The sequence below is a fragment of the Corella eumyota genome, chromosome 2 (genome assembly GCF_963082875.1).
Source record: "Corella eumyota chromosome 2, kaCorEumy4.1, whole genome shotgun sequence".
Taxonomy (NCBI): domain Eukaryota; kingdom Metazoa; phylum Chordata; class Ascidiacea; order Phlebobranchia; family Corellidae; genus Corella; species Corella eumyota.
This window is the reverse complement of record NC_137491.1, coordinates 2,901,391-2,926,199: the sequence shown is the minus strand read 5'-3', so window position 1 is coordinate 2,926,199 and position 24,809 is coordinate 2,901,391. Positions and strand designations below refer to the sequence as shown.

At 28.2% G+C, this 24,809-nt stretch overlaps 5 protein-coding genes across 5 annotated transcripts; 1 reads left to right on the top strand and 4 right to left on the bottom strand.

Annotated features, from left to right (window-relative positions):
* Nucleotides 1–166: 166 nt before the first annotated feature.
* Nucleotides 167–11,579, bottom strand: LOC145741861 (integrin alpha-M-like). The gene is made up of 27 exons (XM_082559529.1): nucleotides 11,354–11,579; nucleotides 10,345–10,484; nucleotides 9,990–10,048; nucleotides 9,673–9,793; nucleotides 9,372–9,480; nucleotides 9,028–9,131; nucleotides 8,647–8,824; nucleotides 7,952–8,121; nucleotides 7,114–7,184; nucleotides 6,843–7,017; nucleotides 6,128–6,213; nucleotides 5,434–5,667; nucleotides 4,901–5,110; nucleotides 4,384–4,675; nucleotides 4,034–4,182; nucleotides 3,597–3,817; nucleotides 3,305–3,446; nucleotides 2,945–3,061; nucleotides 2,619–2,707; nucleotides 2,403–2,501; nucleotides 2,177–2,291; nucleotides 1,947–2,060; nucleotides 1,555–1,686; nucleotides 1,347–1,460; nucleotides 1,033–1,122; nucleotides 785–916; nucleotides 167–511 (listed from the first exon to the last, which is right to left on the bottom strand). Exons 1-27 carry the CDS (start codon nucleotides 11,509–11,511, stop codon nucleotides 380–382), a joined length of 3,753 nt encoding a protein of 1,250 aa, XP_082415655.1. The 5' UTR covers nucleotides 11,512–11,579; the 3' UTR covers nucleotides 167–379.
* Nucleotides 11,580–12,596: 1,017 nt separating this feature from the next.
* LOC145743001 (transmembrane protein 128-like) lies at nucleotides 12,597–14,327 on the bottom strand. The gene is made up of 3 exons (XM_082560854.1): nucleotides 14,063–14,327; nucleotides 13,500–13,667; nucleotides 12,597–13,268 (listed from the first exon to the last, which is right to left on the bottom strand). Exons 1-3 carry the CDS (start codon nucleotides 14,224–14,226, stop codon nucleotides 13,130–13,132), a joined length of 471 nt encoding a protein of 156 aa, XP_082416980.1. The 5' UTR covers nucleotides 14,227–14,327; the 3' UTR covers nucleotides 12,597–13,129.
* A 111-nt stretch (nucleotides 14,328–14,438) lies between these two features.
* LOC145743000 (uncharacterized) lies at nucleotides 14,439–15,711 on the bottom strand. Its single transcript, XM_082560853.1, has 2 exons — nucleotides 15,208–15,711; nucleotides 14,439–15,123 (listed from the first exon to the last, which is right to left on the bottom strand). The coding sequence occupies exons 1-2, from the start codon at nucleotides 15,625–15,627 to the stop codon at nucleotides 14,704–14,706; spliced, it is 840 nt and encodes a 279-aa protein (XP_082416979.1). The 5' UTR covers nucleotides 15,628–15,711; the 3' UTR covers nucleotides 14,439–14,703.
* Nucleotides 15,712–18,317: 2,606 nt separating this feature from the next.
* On the bottom strand, nucleotides 18,318–21,568 carry LOC145742727 (endoplasmic reticulum-Golgi intermediate compartment protein 1-like). The gene is made up of 10 exons (XM_082560513.1): nucleotides 21,469–21,568; nucleotides 21,153–21,214; nucleotides 20,872–20,944; nucleotides 20,624–20,712; nucleotides 20,240–20,364; nucleotides 19,896–20,000; nucleotides 19,639–19,702; nucleotides 19,339–19,439; nucleotides 19,024–19,146; nucleotides 18,318–18,782 (listed from the first exon to the last, which is right to left on the bottom strand). The coding sequence occupies exons 1-10, from the start codon at nucleotides 21,486–21,488 to the stop codon at nucleotides 18,675–18,677; spliced, it is 870 nt and encodes a 289-aa protein (XP_082416639.1). The 5' UTR covers nucleotides 21,489–21,568; the 3' UTR covers nucleotides 18,318–18,674.
* Nucleotides 21,569–22,268: 700 nt separating this feature from the next.
* Nucleotides 22,269–24,767, top strand: LOC145743797 (all trans-polyprenyl-diphosphate synthase PDSS1-like). Its single transcript, XM_082561840.1, has 8 exons — nucleotides 22,269–22,628; nucleotides 22,717–22,847; nucleotides 23,052–23,193; nucleotides 23,320–23,431; nucleotides 23,501–23,598; nucleotides 23,975–24,169; nucleotides 24,261–24,341; nucleotides 24,578–24,767. The coding sequence occupies exons 1-8, from the start codon at nucleotides 22,362–22,364 to the stop codon at nucleotides 24,716–24,718; spliced, it is 1,167 nt and encodes a 388-aa protein (XP_082417966.1). The 5' UTR covers nucleotides 22,269–22,361; the 3' UTR covers nucleotides 24,719–24,767.
* Nucleotides 24,768–24,809: the final 42 nt, after the last annotated feature.

Below are 24,809 nucleotides of genomic sequence, written 5' to 3'. Positions count from 1 at the left end.
TACATAAAAAATTATATCGACAATACAAAAAACATTCTATATTTACTTTAGTTTTTATTAAAACAACCTATTTTTACAGTAAAAATTACGTTAAAGTTTACAACATTTCATTAAATTAGGTTTATTTTATTTAATTAAAACTAAGTTAATCATAATATAAAGAAATTTATTGTTTAAAAGTCATTAAAAAGGAATAAAGTCATCTATATACAATTTACTGCGGTAACTTAAACAACAAAAAATACAGTGGGTAATTATTTCATTAATATACAGTGATAGTAAATAAAAAGGAATATTTATTACCTATACAATTACAACTAAAAATACAAAAAGCTTTAAAAAACTAAAAATTATATTTAAGTGTTTATCTGGTAGACAACTAATTCATAGCAGCTTCATACTCTCCTTCAGCTAGAACTTCAGTACTTGCGTTGTTTCCTGGATTCTGATGTCGAATACTTCTTTGCGCATCTCTTTTCAGTTCAGCATACTTGCTTTTAAAAAATCCAGCCTTGGCAAATAAGAACAAAAATACAGTGAAAAATAAACATAAGACAACTACAGAAAATGGGGGGCCTACCATTATATTCACTATTCTTAAAATTAAATGGCAAATTTTACTGCCCAACTAGTCAAATAATTAGCCAGTTCGGTTTTAGGCAAAAAATAGATGATAAGCATTCCCTTGAAGTGAACATGACTTAAAAATGAATGGGTATCAATTCTAAGGATACAAATGGTGAAGTCATTGTACCTGCTTATATAAAAATCTCTATACAATTACCTTCCAAAGGGCTAACACAACAATGACCAGAAATACTAGAGACCCAATAATAGCTCCAGCAATAGCCCCAGGTGAAACAGTGTTGTTAACAGGACCAGGTGGAGTGGTGTATTGGTTTACCCTTGTCTCAATCTAAAATACAATGTTTAAACTTTTATAAAAAATATAATAAATAAAATTTAAAAGTAAACAAACAATTTTTAAAAATATATAAACAAATACTCAAAAGCACAAGATAATTATTTTACCATTTTTGAGTAGACAACATTAGCAGGAAATAAGGGTAATGCAGTTGTATCAACATCTACTCTACTAAACATTACAGTTTGTAGTCCTGACTAAAACAGAAAAAAATTTTATGTAATAAAATATTAACTATATCTATAATATATTAAAATCATGCAATGTAAAAAAAATTGAAATGGCGGATGTTGAAAAAAAATTGAGATACTATTTTTGGAGAATTATGCATTTTAAAACATGAAACTAAAAAGTTTTAAACTTTAACAAACATTTTTTTTTACATTGTAAATATTTTTAAACTAGAAAGCAGAATATTTACTTGAGCAAGAGTAGGTAGCCATATTTTAAATGAAGCTTGAACAGTAATTGTTGTAAAAGCTGTCACATCCACTACAGTACAACTTATCATTTCACATTGAACATTATCACAAGTCTAAAAATAACAAACTTTTAAACTTCCAAATAACAAACTTTGTAAAATGTTTTATAATATATTTCAAATTGGAGTATTACGTTTAAGATCTTACCAAAGCACTTGGTAAATTAATTTGACCAGGAAAAGTCAGCGGAATAGAAGTTTGGGTCAAGGATGTATTACTTGTTGGAATGTTCAATGTGTTTACTTTATCTCTTGAACTGCACCTACACTTCTCAAAAGGCTAAATTTTAAAATAGAAATACATTTTAAAGTTTAATATTAGTGTGTTAAAATATGTTGTTGATATTTTAGCCAAAGTGCAAGAATGTCTAGCATTGTTATTTTGGACAATTTTATTAATATTAATACTGTTAGTGCAATTAACCTACCACACTGATATTGTTTTACTCTAGACCATTAAACATGTACACAAGAATTTAAATTTATAACAAAATAAATTACATATGATTACAGTTTAGCTAGATAAACAGATTAAATTACCTCACAGCTAAAGTCATATAAATAAAACAAAGGCAATCCTGTTGTTGTTTCAACACTGGGCCAAAAAAATGTAAGAGGGGCCTCAGCTACTTGCAGTGGTCCATTGTTGAAAATCTAAAAAAAATTTTAGTATTTTTAAATGGATTTATCCTAAGGTAATTGTTAAATTAGTTAAAATTAGTTCCTTAAATGCTTATGTTATCAATACTAGAATGAAAGTTATAACTTACAGTATGGGTATGTTGTACATTAGTGCTAACTCCACCAAGGATATCATCTACTAAACTATTTGCAAAGTTTGGAGTTAAAGATCGATTGTAAAACACAAATTCAGGGTTTGCAGATCTAAATAAAATAATAACATAACTTTGCAACTGGATAAATTTAACTTGAGCGCCAGTCAAAAAACATTCATATATTTTTATAATTTAAATAATTATTTTTCTATTCACTTACCCGCTTGTTAGAAGTACTGCAGAATATCGTACCGGTCTTGTATAATTAAATATATTGTTTTCTTTGTCAGGATCAAATGCTACTTCATCACCACCAGCACTGTAACACACAAAAAAATTAATTTATAGATCAGCTTTCAGTATTTAAAAGTAAACATGAAAGTTTATAACATTGATTACTTGTTTTTAAGTGATGGTTAATATTTATAGCACTTACTTAGAATAAATGACTCCATTAATGGTAATGTCACTTGATACAGCATTGTCAGTTAAAGATTGAAGTTGAAATTCTACAGTGAATTGGCACTACAAAAATACAATCAAGCAATAAAAACACATCCCAAATATTTTAAGTGGTAAAGATCAAGCAAAATCATAAGGCCAAAGCCTTTTAAAAACAGAGCATTCAACGCAACTTTGAACTGATTTAGGCAATAAAAGTTATTTATATTAAGCTGTAGAGTCAGCCACATTAATAAGAAATTATAAACAAAAATGGTCATCTATAATTTTTTTAAATAAATAAAATATGACACAACTTACTGACTGTTCACTTGTCATTAAATCTTTTAACACTGATGAAGTTGATTGAGCAAATTCTAACACAGTAACTCCTAGACTTGAATCCTGTTCTGATAACTCAACACAATTTCCAACAACCTTGAAATAAAATTTATTAATGTTAAATTTCTTAATTAAAATATACTTAATGTAGAAAAAGCAGTCCAAACAATATTTAAAAAAAATGTTTCAGATAGCTATAAAGTTTCAATCTTTTATTAAAAATCTATTTTATTTAATGTAAAAATGTATTTATAATATATAGTAAACATTTCTAATTGCCAGTGCACCAATTAAACATGACATGTAAAATATTAAATAAATATTAAAAATTGAAGTTACCTTGTTAAGTGCCATTTGTCCTGAAGTAATATTCACTTTAGTAAAAAAAGAATGATCTGGGCCAAGGTTAGTAATATTAACGGTGATGACAAATAATCCTGGATTTCTTCTTAAAACTAAAACCTCATTTGTAACAGGCGGACTAAAAACAAGAAGTACAATTGGAGAATTAACATGAAAAAGACCTCATATTTAGATAATTAGTAATTTATCACATGTTTACATGAAAATTTTTAAGATACTAGATATCGCCTTATACTAAAAGAATACTAAAATTTGTTTAATAACTCACGAGTATGTTGCAGTTGCCACCAAGTTGTGTTCACACCTTCCATTCAAACCTCCACAACCTTTCTCAAAACTCCATTGTTGGGTCTCAAAATTAGGTTGTACTGGGTCAATTACAGCAGACAGAACAGTGTCTTGGTGAGATTGTACAAAGTCGAATGAAGATTGGAATAAGGCTGGGACTTCTAATGCACCACCTGAGCCAACTGAACCAATAGTAGCAGCCTATTGAATTTAAAAAAATAATAACTAATAAAATAAAAACAATTTTTATAAAAGTATTAATGACAAATCAATTTTTTTACATGTTGCCAAGAAATTGTCCGAAAAAAATCAAAAATAAACTAGTTTGCCATTTATAAACATGACCTTAACCTTAAAAGAATGTTTATTTATCATTTTAACTAAACACAAAATACAAATTAATAATTTAAATCTTACGTTAAGTTGAACTCCATGATCAATACAGGAATATAAACCACGAACTTGTTGCACTTGTTCCATTTCAACAGAGTTGCTACCAAGAAAAACAAATCTCTTTAAAGTCAAGCTTGCAATATTGGGATCAAGAAGAAAGTTAAGATCCATATCTGGTAATTAAAAAAGTAAGCACCTTTTTTTACACTAGTGTTACATACAAAAACACAAACCAATATGTAAATAAATAACTAATAGTACATTACAGTTATCAAAACTTAGAATTTTTGGTTGCCTAAGACAAAAACTGTAAAACATTAATTAAAAATTTCCGTTTTGCAAATGTGAAAACATTAAAAATATAAAACAGTTACCAAATTGATTATTCCCCGATCCTCTATGGCGCCCTCTAACACAAGTTCGAACGCTCGAACAACTTTGCGCTGGGTTTGAAAGACAACTGATAATATCAAGAGTAGCTGGGTTTAAAGTGATTGTTACAGCAACATCAACAATTGGTCGACTTCGTAAAATTGCTACTGTGTCACTTGAGGGAGCTGATATAACGATGTCAGGGTATCCATTGTTATCGACGTCAGTGCCTCGTGTGGTGACAAATAATCCGAATCCAACTACAGATTGACTTATATCCCGCCCGACAATTCTCTAAAAAAAAAAATTTTGCTTTTAATTATTTTAAATTTGTTGCAACTCATTTTTTAGTTTCTACATTTTTATTTAAAAAAATGATGTTGTGATATGTTTAAGCAATCTATAAACACTAAGCTAAAAAGGGAATAGTGTGGCTTTGGTAGAGCTCCAACCAAACAATGGCCAATATATTAACAACACTATTAAACTATTATTATGTAATCTTTTACACAACATTACCTGCTTTCTACTCTCTTGTAGTCCTTGTGCAGAAACATAATAAAGATAAACCACACCGCTGCCTGTGTCAGTTTTTAATTCACCAGGTGCACCAATTATGATGTCATTATAATCATTTAGGTCAATGTCACCAGCATCAACTATAGTTGAACCAAATCTACCACCAACTCCACTGGAACCAACTAAAACTTGAGGTTGGTAAGTTGATGTCTATAGAAGAACAATAATATATATATAAAATTTAAAGTTTATTTTTCCAATTTTTAAATTAAATTCAGTTAAATAGTTGTTGCATTAATTTGTCTTATTGTTTTAATTTTAAAATTTAAATATTGAATTATAAATTTAAACATTGATTAATATTTTTAACAACCAGACCATAAAAACATAAAAAATAAACCTAAAAATATAAAATTCACTAAAAAAACAAGTATTAAAAAATTCACTAAAAAAATAAGTATTAAAATTACATTTGATATAAACTGCACAGTTAGATTTTTTTACTTAAACAATTAAAAAACAGGAACCCTCACCCACGGTACTTGAGCAGGGTCATTCAAATAAACGAACACTCGCCCTTGATCATAACCCAATACATCGTTATACAAAGGTGCCCCAATTAACAAGTCATCAATATTATCGTTGTTTAGATCAATTGCTAACACTGAATGACCAAAATAAGCTCCTAATTGCCAAAGATTGGTTGGTGGGGTAAATGAAATTCCATTTAACACAGAGATGGGCTGATTGGCTCGATAAATTAAAACCTGGAACAAATAATATTTAAATAATACCTTTACAACTAAGTCTTTATTCTTTTTCATTTATTCCTTTTATTAAAGTTTTTATAAATTAGTTTAATCTCTATAAAGAAATAATAATTTATTTTTTCCAAAAACTTCAAGCAACATTTTGTATGTTGTCTCAGATACAAGTTGCTTTTGTGAATAAATACCTACTGGCAACGTGGTGTAGTGGTAAGAATGCTACATCACTATAAGGTCAAGGGTTTAATTCTCACTGCTCTCATATAAACTCCTGCTGAGCTAGCACTTAATCATCAGCATAATTATCAGGCAACTATAATCTAACTGCTAAAGGCAGCTTGATACTGGGTCGGAGTAACTGATGTTGCTCTATGTTTAGGTCGCGCATTTAACCTTCCTATGTTGAGGATAAATTTATATACAAAAAAAATACTTGATACAAATTCAAGTAAACTTTTACCTGGCCTCTAGATTGATATCTGGGTGATCCACTTGCAATATATTGTGTTGCTCCACCATACAGATTTCCACTTGTTACAGAATAACCTAAAAAAAGTAATCAACATAAAAATTAACTGTACAAAGACTTGAAATATTTTTAAATCAAAACTTCTAATTGACCAGCAGTTTAGTTTATTTAATAGTACACTTTGTTAACTACACGAATGTCCTGGCTTCGATACCCTTTTTACCATAAAGTAAATTTTAGTAATGAGCTAAAAATGGCATAAACTTCTATCGAGTTAAAACCCATTGTAAATTATTGAGCATTGTTATCAGTTATAAAAACCAGCAGCGTAGTGTAGCGATAAAAACACTTGCTACACCATTATGAGGTCGCAGATTCAATTCCCACTGCTCTCATGCTGTAGCACCGGTATAAACTCTGGCTGAGCCAACACTGAATTAGCAATATAATTACCGGGCAATTATAATCGATAATATCCCAAACTGCCACATGCAACTTGAGACTGGCTCGGAGTAACTGATGTTACTCTATGTTAAGGTCGCGCATTCGACCTTCCCACATCGAGGATAAAGATATATACAAACAAAATCTAAAACTGCAAATATAATGACAAAGTAGGTCAGAGTAATTTATATTAGTCTATGTTTAAGCTGTAAAGTCATCCTTTTACATCATAGATGTATTAAATTTAAAACGAATGACTCACCTACATAACCTTCTCTAAGTTCAGAAATAAGCTTAGGTCTCATAATAGTTTCTAGTTCAGTGTCTTCTAAATAATCAGTAAAAACTCTTGGAAAGTTTCCACCATTTGTGTAAAACTGTGCAACAGAACCAGCCCTATCATAAGATCCCACTGCTCCAACATATAAACTATTATCCTAAACAAAAAAGAATAAATTACATAAAAGTAAATCTTTTTTTTTTCGATTTCATTTTTTTTTTGGTAATTCTAGATTTTGAAATGAAGTATTTACAGTTGAAGAAATATGTGCAGAAGTTCCGAATTGGCACTGAGTAAGTTCATTTGTTGAATTTGTGTTGGCACCTGTTAGTTAAAAACAAAATTAAATTCAAAAAAAAGAAAATTTATTTACCACAACAACTTGCAGAAAAAATGTTGCTACAAGAAATAACAAGTTGTTTTAAAATTTGCGCTTGTATATTTTTTTTGTATATATCTTTATCCTCGATGTGGGAAGGTCGTATGCGCGACCTAAACTTAGAGTAACATCAGTTACTATGACCCAGTCTCGAGTTGCCTGTGGCAGTTTGGGATATTATAGAGACTATAATCGCCCGGTAATTATGCTGCTGATTAAGTGCTGGCTCAGCAGGAGTTCATACCGTTTATAGCGCCTTACTCAAGGGCGCTACAGCATGAGATCAGTGGGAATTGAACCCACGACCTTATAAGTGGTGTAGCAAGAGTTCTTACCACTACACCACGCTGCTGGTTTATATTACACCAGCAGCGTTGTTATGGTAAGAACACTTGCTACACCACCATGAGGTCGTAGGTTCAATCCCCACTGATCTCATGCTGTAGCGCCCTTGAGTAAGGCGCTATAAACGGTATGAACTCCTGTTGAGCCAGCACTTAATCAGCAGCATAATTACTGGGCAATTACAATCTATAATATCCCAAACTGCCACAGGCAACTCGAGACTAGGTCGGAGTAACTGATGTTACTCTATGTTTAAGTCACGCATTCGACTTTCCCACATCGAAGATAAAGATATAAAAAAAAAATAAAAAAGTTTAATAATTAAATACCAAATTTTACTCCAAACACCGAATTTACAAAAATATACCTTCTAGCCCAGTGTTAATAATAACTTGGTTAAGGCCCTCAACTATGGAGTCTAAATTCGTAAAAGTGTCAGCTTGAAAAACTCTGTCTCGATTGCCAGCAATATCCAACAATTCTCGTTGATCAATATTGGGACCTACACCAACTGCAGCTAATGTTATACCCTGCGCTCTAAAAATAAATATAAATTTGTTAAAAAGGTCAAATTTGACTAGCAACTTGGTTAGTATTAAGTTTTTATTTTAGCTGTTAAATAACTTAGTATTGAGTTAACTTAGTATTAAGTTTTTATTTTAGCTGTTAAATAGTTGACTAGGCAATTGCATTGGTTAGTTAATGGTTTTATCAAAAGTTATATCCAGTTTTAGAGTATAAAATATGAAAGTTACAACAATAGTTTTACAGCTAGGATCTAACATAATGATAATCATTGCCTTTAACCTTGTTGGTTGCTAAAAATATATATAAGAAGCTTTCTTAATAAGACTACAAATTAGAAGCAGTATGTAATGAAATTAAGACTTCATTTTAAAAAGTCCAGTGCCAAAACTACTTAATGGGCTTACAGTATTAAAACTAAATCTGTTAATAAGGCAGATAGGTAGAATTTTAACGAAAATAAAATAAGTCAAACCTCTGAACAAAACAAAATTAAAACTACAGTTAAAATACCAACTACACAATTTTAAAATTTACCTAGCTGCATTGGCAGCCCCTAAAGGTTCATGGCCATTATTAGCATCACCGTCAGTTAAAACAATCAACAATTTAGGAACCCCAGCACGTCCATTGTTGTTAAATTGATCAACTGATCTATCAATACCTACATCAGTTGCAGTACCTCCTTCAGTATACCTTGTATCTAGTACTAAATCTAAATAAAATATAATAGTTTTTGGTATTCTAATTGGGTCACATTAAATTTATAGTGTAAATACTTTAGGATGTTTAAAAATTTCTAAAAAAATTGCAACTTTGAGTTAGAAATTTTTATTGTTGTTATGAACAGTATTTATTCTGAATGATTTAGTTAAAATATCTATTTTAGATTTAAAAAAACAATTAAAAAAATGATACCCGATAATTCACTATATGTTCGTTCACCGAATGGTATGGGCACAAAAATTTGATGACTAAATGTAAGAAGTGCAACTCTAGTAGAAAAATTATCAATTTGTTCTCTAAAAATGTAATGTAACATAAATTAAATAATATACTTAACCCATTTTATTAAATTAAACTTTTTATATTTTGATAACATTAATTTGAAAAGCTAAATGTATTTACCTAAATAACTACTGTACTACTACTAAGTTAGTTTATAAATTAATAGTTTTGTAAGCTATTTATTTAAAAAAAAAATTTATAGAATAATGAATAAAAGCACAGTTTAATTATTTCATAAATTTTGCAATTTTTACTGAAAAGACAAAAGAAGTCGGTTTATCCAGCGAAGAGCCAATTGAAAGTTATTCGCAAGAACGCTGCCGGATGCATCAATTAAAAGAACAAGATCTAATCCTGAGCAACCTAAACACAAATAATCTATTGACCTAAAGTTGACTTTATAGCTAAATGACATAGCAACATTTGTTAAACTGATCCAGTACTGGGTTAACTTTGTCATTTTAGAATAATATACATCGGATGCTATAACAAATTAGTTAAAAATATCACAGTTTTTAATGGTAATTATAATAAATAATTTAATTTAAAATATACCTGATAGACAAGGTGACACCATTTGTATAGGAAAATTATTATTTGTATTAATCATGTAGCAGACTCCCAATTCTCTCTGATCTCCATTCAAACAAATTGCAAGGTTTTGATTTCCACAAACCTTTAAAAAAAATAAAAACTTAAAAAAAACTTTAAAAAAAATTCTTAACAAAAATGAAGCTTTTAATTTTCCATTATATTTAGGCCTAGAAATTTACTAAAAAAATAATGTTTTGTTTAAAAACTTTTTAAATTTTGAAGAAAAACTTCTTTAAAATATACAGGTGTTTATATAATGAACATAACTATCAACAAACCACTAAATTTTGTCTATCAGAAGACATATCCATTGAAAGACCAATACCCCCAGTTGAACCTGAGAAACAAGTTTTATATTAATAGAACAAATTGTTTTATATTCAAAAATAATATTAAAAAATCCATTAACAAATAAAAAATAAAACATAAACTTTAAGACCTGTAATTTTTTTTAAATTTATTTGTGTGGAAAGGTCGACCTTACAACCTAAACATAGATTAACATCCATTACCCCAACCTAGTCTCGAGTTGCCTTTGGCAGTTTGAGAAATTATTGATAAAAATTGCCTGATAATTAAGCTGTTGATTAAGTGCTGGTTCAGCAGGAGTTGATACCGTTTATAGTTACTTACTAAATGCAACTCTTCCATTGCAAGTCCGTGGCCCAAAACTGTTTCCTGGAATATCACAACGAAACATAGTTCCATCTTTAATTCCATTACTGAGTGTTGTCCCATAAGCCGAAGCACCAACATACAGAATTGGATTTGTGCTATAAAATTAAAATGCTAATTTTAATAAACACTGCATAATATTAATATTAAGTGGTTGGTTTTACTATGGCCTTGAAATTGTTATTATTTAAAAAAACAAAGATATCCAAGCATGCTCTGCTAATTTATTTAAGGGAATTACCCGATGTAAAAGATGACCATGGCACATATTTATGGCGTGGCTTGTGTAAAAATATTTATGGCGTGGCTTGTCTCAAATATATTTATAAATAAAATTATAATATTTGAAACATTTTACAACAAAATATACCTACAAAAAATATTTTATAAATATTATTTGTAATAACATTACTCACATGCCCTACGTTTATTTCGCATTATTGAATTTTTTTAAACTAAAAACGAAGTTGTTTATTTTAAGAAATAAATCAATATTCGCAAGCACAGTATTTAAGTTTTTTTTTTTAATTAACAAATTAATTTTAAAACATTTTAAGAGTTTAGTTAGCTTGAACAGCTTGTTAAAATATTGTTTAAATTTAGCACTTATTTTAACGAAAAACGCCTTCATACGTTTTGGATAAAAACGCTAAAAAGGTTCTGCAAAAAAGCAAACTGTTATACCGTTAATTTTTCAACGCTAACGGTTCTTGATAACCTCCGTTAAATTCCGTTTAAGTTAACTAATCAAAGTTAACAAAGTTAATGAATGTATTGTGTGAGTGTGACTGTAACGAAATGCCATTTAACGAAGTTTCTTTTTCGGTTAACAGTGACTACTTATGGCAAAACATTATTTCAAAGTAAATAGAATAAATTGTTTTGGTTTAAATAATGCGGTTGCAAAAAGCAAATAGTCACTCCCACGCAAATTTAGCTAAAAATATAAAGTCAAATAATTATTTACCTTCCGGCCTGCCTCATGGTAACAGAACTTCCAAAATTGTATGGAGTTCGGGTTGGATTAGTTGGCGTGATTGTAATTGATTCTCTTGTTTCGACATTTTGACTTAAAGCAAAATGATAAGCACAAAAAAGTATTAGAATTCCGTACAATTTTATCATGTTTTTGTTCCTTAAACTAGTTAGAAAATCTTATCAAGGTTGACTAACTTTAAATCACTTTTTCTCTATTAAATTCTAAATAACTAAAAAAATATAACCTAATTTGGTAAGCAATTATTTTTACTTAAAAAAGACTATACAAATTAAAGACTACGAAAAAAGAAAAACAAAAACTAATATTGAATGGTTTTCTTCAATCTGCGTTCTTTTACACTTTCTATTTAATGCTTCTAAACTTTCATAAAAAAAAAGTTGCATTCTTATCTACTAAAAAAACCTTACGTTATTATAAGCTATACGCAAATTCCGGTGGTAAATTTTGAACAATTGACGATGAACGATCAAGTATAGTGCAGTCAACAAAGGGCTTTAATAGATGTATAGCTATAGCGTTAATAGATGTATAGCTTTACTTCGTCAGTGTTTTGATATAAAAATGATTTCATATTTCCCATATTTAGTTAACAAACAACAACAATAAAACGTCAACAGAGCAAATTACCGTTTTCTAATCAAGTATATAAATACTAAGCAAATACGTCACAATACCTCTTGTCTAAGTCTGGTGATTTCATTGGATACACGTCATGTGGGGTTATATTAAAGGAACTATATTAGTTTGCGAAATCTTTGTCGATAGTTTTAAAATTATTTATTTTTCTTTTATTTCCTGGTAGTTAAATATTATTTTACTTTACACAAGTTTGTGTTCTCAAAAAACAAAACAACCTACAAGACGTTTATGCTTTTGAAAAACAAAATAGATTACAAGACGTTTATGTTTTTATAAAGTAGTAGGCTCGTTAAGGTTTTACATAGGCGCCTAAAAATATAAAAAATTTGTTTTTTTTAGTCGTAAAACATCTTTTCGATTAAATTGTCTATAGTATTTTATGTAGACAAAAAATGATGTGAGTAAAATATAATTTTTATTGCATGGGGTTAAACTATGATTAGTCAATCCATTACAGTGTATACCTATAGACGTTTTACGTCAGAAAAAATAAGGCATAACACGCTTATTACCTTCCCCTATCATTACACTATTTTCAAAATAACGCCCCAAAAAATTTTAAACAGGCGAATTATTTATTTCATAGCATAAGTTACTAATAATAAATTTATATGAAATGTGTTGAATTTACTAATATAAATTTTGTTATAAAATCTAAATATGGATTTGTAATAACTACTACATAATTGGGTTTGGTGACTATGTCATAATGTACAATAAAATCTTTGTATAAACAATATTACTTTTGGCATGTTTTAAATCATTAAATTGATTTTGTCATTTTTTCCCGTCGCATTTTTGTAATATAATTGTATATCGTATTTATTATTTACTTTTATCAATGTGCAAAAAACCAAAATAAAAAAAGTAGGTTATATTTTAAATTATAAAATTAGTGATGACTCTCACCCTTTAGGTACAAATTCGTAAAGAATAAGGAAAAGTTAAATAGTTAACACAATGTGTATTTTGGAGTAAAATATAACCCTAAATATAAGACTAAAAAAGATAAACAATGATCAAATTTATATTTTTGAAAATTATTTTTTTACATCGTAAAAGTGGGGCAACATGAAACTTAAAGGAAAAGAAAATAGCACTCATTTAGTTTGTTTTCTTTGAAGAAATATTGGGTTCCTCTTTTGATGGAATTAAAGAAACAACCATAATAAAACCCATAAACAAACTGAACGTAATGAATGGAGTTTTTATTCCATATATTTCCCACAAAGCAAAATTCCAACTGAAAATAAATATATATATATATAAATAAATAATATTTAGTAAAAATATTTTTTTAATTGTACATAGAACTTAAAATTATTGGAATTTTACAATTATATATTAAACTTTGTTAAAAATAATTAAATTAAAAGGAAGTATTTACTGCTACTAAAAATTTTCACGTTATAGGGCCTTTAGTTTGATCCCCACTACCAAGTCGTAGCACTTTGGACACTGTTAGTAAACTTACCAAATTCCTGCTAGTACTACAGCACCAGTTGCTATTGGAATTCCTAGAGGAGCATGGTCCTCCCAATCATCTGAATGTATCTTTTTTATCACACCGCACCACAGCACAAAATATAAACAAGAGAATATGGAGAATGCTGTAAGGCATATAGCACTTGTGAATGCATATCTATAAAAATAAGTTAGCTAATATCGTTGTGGTACAAAATCACATATTTTGAAAGGCTTGACCAAATAAACCGGCAGCGTGGTGTAGTGGTAAGAACACTTGCTACACCACCATGAGGTCGTGGATTCAATCCCCAAGGATCTCATGCTGTAGTGTCCTTAAGAAAGGCGCTATAAACGGGGTGAACTCCCGCTGAGTCAGCACTTAATCAGCAGCATAATTACGAGGCAATTACAATCTATATAATATCCAAAACTGCCACAGGCAACTCGAGACTGGGTCAGAGTAAGTGATGTTACTCTATGTTTAAGTCTGCATTCGACTTTCCCACATCGAGGATAAAGATATATACAAAAAAAAAATTTTTTTAAGAAAATCTGAAATATATCACATACCCTGTTAAATTTTCATTATTTTTTACATTTTCAATGACATCAAAGTAGTACAGAATAAATATGGAAAGGGATATCCAACCAATTGTGTCAGGTTTAAACAACTTTGATTTTTGTTCTTCTGAAGTTACTTCTAATTTGTCTTGTTGAGATGTTTTGTCCTCCATTTTTGGTTCAAATAATTTTAATAATTTTACAGCCCTAAAATTTTAGGAACAATCACTAGTATTTACAGCTAGTAAATAACTCTAAATTGCAACAAACACAAAAGTTAAATATCACCAAAATATCTTTAAATAAAGCGTTTTAACAGTAACAATAAAAAAAATATTTTACATTTTTAAATAATAAATTATAATAAAAATGTACTGTAGTCACATAAATATCTTTATAGCATGCAATATATTACATTTAACAACTATCTGAACAGTACTAAAAACTAGAACATTAGTATAATAATTTGTAATTTTTTTTTATATGAGCTTATTTTTTACAAACAGTTTTGGTAATTTTTAAATATAGAAGTTTTACAGTGCAACTACATTTTGGGCAATAGCAAAAAAGATAAAATAAAACATTTTAAGGGCAGCAAGAGGTTGGCTAAATCTTACACATAGACAATTTTTACAACACAAAATCTAACTCTATGGCATGTTGTGAGCCCATAAAGATAGGCGATCTCTTATTTGTTCCTTCCAAGTTCTACACAACAAATAATCGGTCATGTAGTGAGCTTCACATTTTAAAGTACGCTTGATTACCCCACCAGTAAATATAGCAGTGGCTCCAACTGCTGCAGCAACAGGTATGGAAACTGGGGCTGCAGCAAGAGCCCCAACCCCAATCGCATAAGGAGCAATTGATTTAATTACACCCCCTATGGTGTATTTATCGGAGTCCCATTGACCGAGAAAAGAAATGCAACATTTGCATGTGTACTCATTTTCAGTTTTTCTTTTAAACGGTCCAATTGTGATTGTTTCATAATCATCGCTGAGCTTGGTTTTCTTATCAATAAAACTATTCACAACTGTGTCATTTTCAAACATGTAGTTTAACGTAATCTAAAATATTTAAAAAAATAAACATAATCCATAAAACTATAAAAATGAGTTTACCAAAAATCATTTACAAGCAGAAGTATTTACCTTAGCAAAACTCTTCGGTATAACATCAATTCCACCCAAAGAAATAATGGCTGTTCTGCTGTAAACTTGATCTGAAACAATTTGTAAATCATACAGCTCTTTAAGAGCATAGTAGGTAAATCTTGTGCCAAGACTATGTGATAAGATAACTGTAGTAATCCTACCACATCCACATTGCACAAGTCTTCTTGTTATACATCTTTTTATTTGGGCCTTTACTTGGTTATTTGTTGTTGGGAGACTTGAGTTATTTCCAATCACATGAAAGTGGTCATTATCCACGCCAAATATACCCTGGACTGTTTCTAATAGAAGATTATCGTTTTCCTTTGTACGAGCTCCAGAGATCGGAAGGACGTTTGCGTTGTAGCCACGGACAAAATAGACATGGTATTCTGTACATAATGCACTTACATCCATCCTTGAAATATTTAATTAGTGTTATGGGCGTTTTTGCCCATTACAGCTTAAAAACAAAAACTATCCTAACCGTTTTTAGTTAAGAGCACATCTGCGGAAGTACATAACAAATAAAAGGGGCGGTTCGCAAATAATTGTAGCCTTCAGTCATTTTTAAAGTTTATGCAATTATTATTACAAAACGTTTAATATATTTGCCTATTTATTCATTTTTTTTTTGTAATTGTAGTAAAGTATTAAACACAAAAGAAGGTACAAATAACGCAGTAAAATACAGTCTTGGCTAACGACTTTGTTGTTTGTACGTAAAGAATGTGAATGATATATGACACGGGGTCGTAGTGTTATGGTTAAAACTCTCGATTCGGCGTAAGGTCCTGGTTTTGCTTTGGTGACTTGCCCTTTAGTTAAGGTGTAAACTAAAATTTAATCAGTTAAGTTAATTTTTTTGTGATTATACCATTTTAAAGGTTCATTGTTCTTAAGTGTATATTTTGATTTTAATTTTTTTTATTCACCTACAGGCTACCCTGTTTTGTTACAAAAACATCTAAACTTTATTATAATTAAAAAACATTTACATAAAAGTTGATAGGGTACAAAAGATTATTAAAGATTTTTATTTTATTATAAATAAAATAAAAAAAATTGATACAGTTATATTTGCCAATAATTATAAAAATAGTCACCATTTTAATTAGATAAACTAACATTACATAGAAATTAAAAATAAACCAGGTAAAATAAGGAGGAACTATAAACTGAAAGTTGATTTTAAATCAAAGAAAAATATAAATCTTTAAAATTGGCAAACAAAACTATAAGCATAAACTATATAGTACAAAAACTTATTTAAATATTAACTTGTAAGTTATGTGTCTTATAAATATTTTAAAATTATTTTTAAAGGGTTAATTTTTATACTTTTTGGTAGCAGAAATATTTCATAAACAAAAAAAGTTTAACATATTATCACATAAGCTTAAAAACAATAAACACAAATCAACAAAGCAGTTATATATTTGTCTTTTTCTCACAAATAGATGAAATAATCACCTAAAACCAAACTTTACACCAGGTTGTGAGCCTGGCGATCATTTATCTGATCTGTGAAAAAGGCGATCATTTATCTGATCCTTCCATGTATTACACAACAAATAATCAATCATGTAGTGAGCTTCACATTTTAAAGTGCTTTTGATTACTCCACCTGTAAATAAAGCAGCCACTCCAACTGCTGCAGCAACGGGTGTTGATATTGGAGCTGCAACAAGGGCTCCAAACCCAAAGGCATAAGGGGCAATAGATTTAATCATGCCCCCTGTTGTATAAGATTCAGGGACTAACTGATTAAAGGTGTAATTACAACATCCACATTTGTACTCATTTTCATTTTTCCTTTTAAACGGTCCAATTGTGATTGTTTCATATATATTGCTTAACTTGTCTTTCTTATCGATATAACGGTTCACAACTGTGTCATTTTGGAATATGAAGTTAAGCGCTATCTACAAAAGTTTCTTGAAATTGAATTTATACAAAAAAATAGTCTTAATACTATAGTCACCCTAGGTAGTTTAAAAGTAAATATAAATGTATAAAAGGCTGGACAAAGTATTCGAAAATTTAAAGCTATATTTACATTTTAAAGAATTTTTACCTTTGCAAATTTCTTTGGTATAAGATCCATTCCTCCGAGAGAAATAATGGCTGTTCTGCTGTAAACTTGATCTGAAACAATTCGTAAATCATACAGCTCTTTAAGAGCATAGTAGGTAAATCTTGTGCCAAGACTATGCGACAAAATAACTGTTGTAATTTTATCACAACCACAGTTCACATATGTTCTGATAACACATTTTTTTATCTCTTCTTTTACTTCGTTATCGGATTTTGGGTTATTATCAATCACATGAAAGTGATCATTATCAACACCAAATATATTTTGGACAGCTCCTAAAATAGTATCCTCGCTTTCCTTTGTACGAGAAATTGAAAGAATGTTTGCATTCCAGCCCCGGACAAAATAGACATGGTATTCTGAACATAAGACACTTCTATCCATATTTAAATTAGAAGACATATGTTATAGTTGCTTTTGCTTAAATTACCTTACAAGTATTTACTTGCAAACTAACCTGGACTTTGGATTCATTTAGAAAATTTAAATTAATAAAAATTCTTTACAAATAAAAAATCTGCTTTTTTACTCATTTCTGTTGTGTGGTAAAATTTAAACTTCAATCAAAATAGCACTATGAAAGCAAATTATTTGTTGGGTAACAAAAAAGTTAAACCAATTTAAAAAATTAAGAATGTTAACATAAAGAATGTTAACTAGGTATAACTACATAGAGCTGTCACTTAATGGATAAGTGTTTAAATTTACTGAATAAGGGCAGAAAATTTACTGTTTAATAATTAAACCAAGTTCAAATATTTGCTATGTACTTCAGTACAGCGAACTTTTTAAAATTGTAAGAAAACTATATATCTTTAAAAACTCAATCTTAATTAAAAACATTAAAAACAAAAATAATTTTATTTGGCTATGATTTTAATACAGATAAACTAATGAAGATTTTTATTTTCTAAATATTTTATCATGACATAACAAAAATAATGCATGCATTATATTTTTAAAATTATTTAAATGATTTTAAATAAACTTGACAAACAATATATTATTATATTAAACATATATTTTTAAAATCTTAAAAAATGTGGATCAAAAATAACTTCAGTGAAATAAGGAGATACATTGTAAAATAATTAAAAACAAACAATAAGATTATAAAACTGCATGATTATATTTAAACTGCAAAATGAATATAAAAATACTTAAAACATATTTTTGTCATTTGAATTTCTATATAGTGGCAATTTTAATAATATCTTTGATACAATTACGATTTTGGCATTATTTGTATAATTTAGTGCACCTTTTTAAAGTATAAATTCAACGCTAAGACAAAACTGCATACATGCTTATCTAAATTTAACGTATATGTAATGTGCCAATTAAAAAAAGATTTTATAAAATTTCATCAAGACATTTTCCCTAGAGTGAATTTCTTATACATTTCAGTAGCAGAAAAAATCATTGAATCCAAAATCCCAGCCACTGTGAAAGTACCACCAATAATGGCACAGACCTAAACAAAAAATTATAATTGTTGTATTCAAATTTGCAAGCAAACAACTAATTAAAACAAAGGATAAAACATTTTTATTTTAGATAAATGTTTGGGCCTGGGGCAGAATTTAAAAATTGTTTAAGTTTAATTTGTCATTCTAAACTATTATTTGTTACTATTTAAAAAATAATACTATAATTGCAGTCTAACACTATTTAAAAATACGTAACATAAAAGTTAGCATTAATTAAGCACTTACCATGGTAATGAAATGGTAGAATGGTTGTCTTTTTTCGGTATATCTGACAGTTATTGGTGTAAGTTCATATCTAAACCATATTGCTGGCATTACTTTATGGCCATGGCCGTATGCAATATAATCCTACAACAAAAAGCAAAAATATTCCAAATTAAAAAATTTACAACAATAAAACTTTTATTGTATTGGTATATAGGTATTCCTAAATTACCAAACCAGGAATAACATTTGTTAAACATTAGCAAAACTTAATTTAAATATTTTTAGGGGGAGAATTTTTATAAAATAAATGATTACATTAAATTATAACTTTACCTTATATGCATGTGTATATTGATAAAGATAATGAATATTTCCACTAATTGTTTCATAAACTGTTGGCACAATCTTCATCACGTAATCATGGGAGGAAAGAGCTGTCAATAGAAAGAGATTAAATTAATTTTGGAAAGCCCAAAAATTAATTATTATTAACCCTACCATAAGACTAATTTTAATACATCAAACTTAAACAAAATCTAAAGTTTGAACACAGCTTCGTTAAGTAAAATTAGTTAACTCTGTATTGCTTAAAATGAAAACTTTATTCTTTTTTCTGTCAAAATTTTCTTTTACCATTTTTGTCAAATGTGGTTTTTCCTTCCAAAGCATTAAATGATTCTGATCTAACATTTGGAACCTTTAACAAAATAAACAAAGCTTAATTATACAAATATAACTTGTACAACACTTCCATTTTTTTACTGCAAAATACTTAAAAGCATTATACCTTTTATCTTAACAAAAGGCAATTTTTGTAAGTTAACATATTAAAACAAGTGTAGGAATAAACACAAATAATAAAGAAAAAAAGGTAAAAATCCACTACATACCACTACTTTGTCTCCAATAATTAGTTCTTTTATCTCATGAGTCATGTCTGGGTAGTCAGGTTGTCTGGGGGAGCTATGAGTTGATACATGGAAATTGCCTGGAACCTTTATCAAAAATATTAAAATAAATATTTTAAGATGTAAAGAAACAAAAATATGTTATTTTTACTAAAGTAAAAATTAAATTTGACAAAGAACAACCTAATTAATATTTTCCACAAATGAAAAACCATAACTCACATAGTGCATTGAAAATAATAAACATAATTACACATATATATAATTATATACCTCTATTATTCTATTTCGACAATATAAAAGTTAAATTATATGCTATAGGCTACCTTATTAATTTGAAACTTAGATTGAAATAGGCAGCCTTTGCCATCTTCAGTTGGTGTCTTAAGATTATTTTCCACCATTCCAACTTCATGTCTGCCCATTGAATCTTGAATATCCATTCCAAGAACTTAATTATTAAAAATAATTTTTATTAATAAATAAAATATTATTGCATTTAAACATTTTCAATCAAGATTTTAATAAAGGTATTTTTAGGGCCAAAAACTAAATGTTTTTGTAACTACCATTAACTCATCATCTATATATAATGGAGTTTGGTTGACGATATATATATATATAAATATATGTTTAATTTAAAGCCTACAAAATAAATAAAACTGCTTTGTTGTGTAGGAGTAAATCTTTTTTTTATAATTACCACTTACATTCACAAGGCATTTTAGGAAGCAAAATAAGAATATTAACTGGAACTTTATCCCCACTTTGTGGATCAGCCACATACAATTCACTTACACTAAACAAAATTTAATTAAATTAATTAATTGTTAAGATAAATATTTTAAGTTAAATAAATGTAAAACTATAAAATATATTTTTAAAGCACATTTTATTAAATAATCTATTTAATACATATTACATGCATAAAAAATAGAACACATCAAATGACACTTACACATCTACATGGATAAAACTGGCAAGTTCAGAAATAAGAAGAAAAAATATAAAGAAACAACATCCAAGTGAAACTAAAACGAAAAAATTATTTTAATTTAAATTTATTTTTCTTAATTTAAAAATTTGAAAATCACACAGCAACCACTTTAAATAGTAAATATACAAATCAAATAATTATAAAGGTAATATTTATTACTAAACATACAAAACACACAAGACAATACTGTTCAAAAAATTAAAAATGCTAAATCAATTATTAAAAAACAAACTTTGACTTACTTGCTGCACCAGTAGTTGTTGGCTGTGTTAAATCTTTTGGTACTTTTCTATAAATGTCAAATCTACAAAGAAAATAAAAATTTATAATCTAAAACTAACTATACAGACTATAATATAAATTTAGAAATTTCATAATGCAAAAATATTGTAAAACTCTTCGTGGAAATAACAAGATAATATACAAAATATGTATTAAATAAATTGAGTAATAGAAGGTTAGAACTGGTTGACTTTAGCATATTTGATATTATTATTCTCTAATTTAAAAGTTAAACAAATTTATTAATTAATTATTAATAATGCTAATAATGCTTACCTTCGTATATCAAAAGCCATGTTTAAATTTTCTAAGTCAACCTATGTTTACCTAATTACACCTGTGTTTAAACAAAATTAACAATTAAAATAGGTCTTATTATATAAAGCAAAAACTATTAAATTTTATTAGTAAAGTCAACGTGTCATAGCTTGGGGCATCTGCAACGAAGCATTCTATTTTTGTTACGCGCGGATAAGTTTGTTTCCACTAAATCAGCTGTTTATTAAAACAAATTATCATTTAATTTTTTCTAATAAAATTTCCTAAAACGTTTTAATAAAGCTTTAATATGGCAAACATCTTTTATTTATGCAAAAATAGTAATACACTAAAGAAATATTTGTTGCAAAACCAAGTTAACCGGCTTACACAAAATTGTGATTAATTGCTGCATCTTTAAATTTAAATACTTATTTTTAAAATAAATAACTACAAATAACAACAAATCCATTCATTTTAATGCAAGAAGTTTATAAAAAAGATTTTTTGGTAAATGTATGATCAACGAACCATCTGAATAATCTGCAAATTGTTTGGTATACTATATTCGATTGACAACAAGTGACGTCACGTAGCCATGTTATTCGTTACATATTGCCCCGGTGTTCCATTAGGTTTTGAAGTAACATTAAAGACTTTGAAGTAACATTAAACTATATTTATAATTGTATACAGTAAGCGCATAACGTGTGAATGCATATAGTAAGCTCTGTTACAATCTAAGTTATGGATAGATTACTTAACCTGTAACAGAGATAAAATATAAAGATGTTTAAATAGCTTTACTTTTTAGAAATAAGAATTACAAACATATAAAATGAAATTTTGAATAAATTTTATAAAATAGAAAAAATCAAAGCTGTATAAAGTAGTTTTATGCTGTAAATAACATGTCATTGAAATTACTGGAAAATGTATGCATGTTATCAACAAGATTACCTCGTTTAAATATTTTGTACAACAAACGACGTTATTCGTTCTGTTCCATTACCCAAAACTATGCAAAACCCAATCTATGTTCCTGTACATTTGTTCCAAAAACATGCATTTCAAGAAATTCAAGCAGTTTTAAAAAAATTCAAGAAAATTCTGTAAATATTGATGCTCATGAATTAGTTAAAAAAGATTTAGAAAATTTTCACAATAAAATAAATCAGGTAATTAATACTACAATTACATTAAATTTTATTTTTTAAATTAATATCAATGTTACCTAAATAGAGGTGTTTTTTAATTTTACTTTAGCATCTGTATACACCGGTAAAGGATATGAGAAGGATGTGTTGTTATTATTTTGACGGCCAAGGAAAAAGTTTTCGACCTATGATAGTTTTTTTAATGGCAAGAGCCTGCAATCTTTTAAATTTCAAATCTAGGTAAAACTGGTCCAAGATATATATATAATTAATCCATATATACTAAGTTGTTTTAAACACAGAAAAACTAAAAATTTTTAAATTTTTGTTATTGCATTAAAAATAAAAAATTGCCCCTTACACATAAAGAAAAAAATTTTCATACTAATTTGAAGTTTTTTTATTTTTATAAAAAGTTTTTGTTTTAAAAAAAAATATTTTTAGTGAAGTAACCGAGAATCAGAAAAAAGTTGCTTTAATCGCGGAAATGATCCATGTTGGAAGTTTAATCCATGATGATGTTGTTGATTTTTCCAATACAAGGAGAGGAAAAGATTCAGTTAATTTCGTTTGTGGAGATCGAAAAGTATTTAAAATATTTCTTTATAATATTTTAAAAAAAAAGTTTTTTTACATATATTCTATTCAAACTGTAAAATAATTAATTTAAAAACTATGAAAAATGTTAGAAGTTGTCTTGTTTATTTTATAGGCTGTAATGACAGGGAATTATGTCGTATCAAATGCATCTAAATTATTATCCACGATTAATGACAATGAAGTTACTAAAATTATTACACAAATTATTGATGACATAGTAAGAGGTAAGTAAATAAAAGAATCAAATTATTTATAAATAATGCCTCTTACATTTATAATATTTAATATTTTAGGAGAATTCATGCAGCAAGATAATAAAAACACTTTTGACCAATACTTAAAGAAAACCTACAAAAAGACAGCTAGTCTTATAGCAAACTGTTGCAAAGCTGTAAGTAATCTTATAAATTGTGATAACAAATGTAAAAACATAAAAATATATTAAAGAATACCTAAAAACCTATTAATTCAACCGGCAGCATGACGTAGTGGTAAGAACACTTGCTACACTACACATGAGGTCGTGGGTTCAATCCCCACTGATCTCATGCTGTAGCGCCCTTAAGTAAGGCGCTATAAACGGTATGAACTCCTGCTGAGCCAGCACTTAATCAGCAGTATAATTATCAGGCAATTATAATTTGTAATATCCCCAACTGCCACAGGCAATTTGAGACTGGTTTACAGTAACTGATGTTACTCTTTAAGTACCATAACTTTAACTTTCAATATTTTTTATACATTGAGTATCTCTTGTTAATGTGTAGGTAGCCTATTTAAGTAACTATTCCCCCCAAGCAACCGAAGCTGCTTATAATTATGGCAAAAATATTGGAATTGCATTTCAAATAGTTGATGATATGTTAGACTTTGTTTCAACTGCTGATATGCTGGGTAAACCTTCTGCAGCAGATTTAAAATTGGGCTTAGCAACAGCTCCAGTCTTATTTGCAAGCGAAACGGTAAATAAATATAGCTTATGGTATTTTTTAAAGATTTTGGTGTTTAGTTGTAAAAAGTAATTTAATATTAACCCTTTTTTTCATTTTTTAGCATCCTGAATTAAATGATATGATGTTAAGAAGATTTCAAAAACCTGGCGATGTAGAAAAAGCATTTCAATTAGTCAACTCTGTAAGTTTAACTTCAAATTATCAAGATACCATAACCGAATTATATCATTAGCTTACCTTAGCATTTTAATAAAATTTCCATGACTCATATCTGTATTCCCAAGTAAAATTACTGAAAAAAGTAAATGACAAAAAAGTAAGAAATTATATCATAATACAAAAACTAGTTGGAATATTGTCAGACACTTTTTAATAAAAATTTAAGGATAATTTATAAAAGTTGAATATTTCTTTTAGAGTGATGCAATTTATGAAACAAAGTTGTTGGCAGAGAAGTATTGCAATGATGCTTTACAAAATTTAACAATTCTTCCTGTTTCATCGGAACGATTCGCATTAGAACAATTAACTAAATTTGTACTCGATCGAAATAAATAGCATTTTGTAATTCTTTTTAATAGTTTAATAAATAATAGTTTTAAATTGGGTTGGGGTTGTTTAAATGTAAAGTGAGTAAAACTAAATGTTA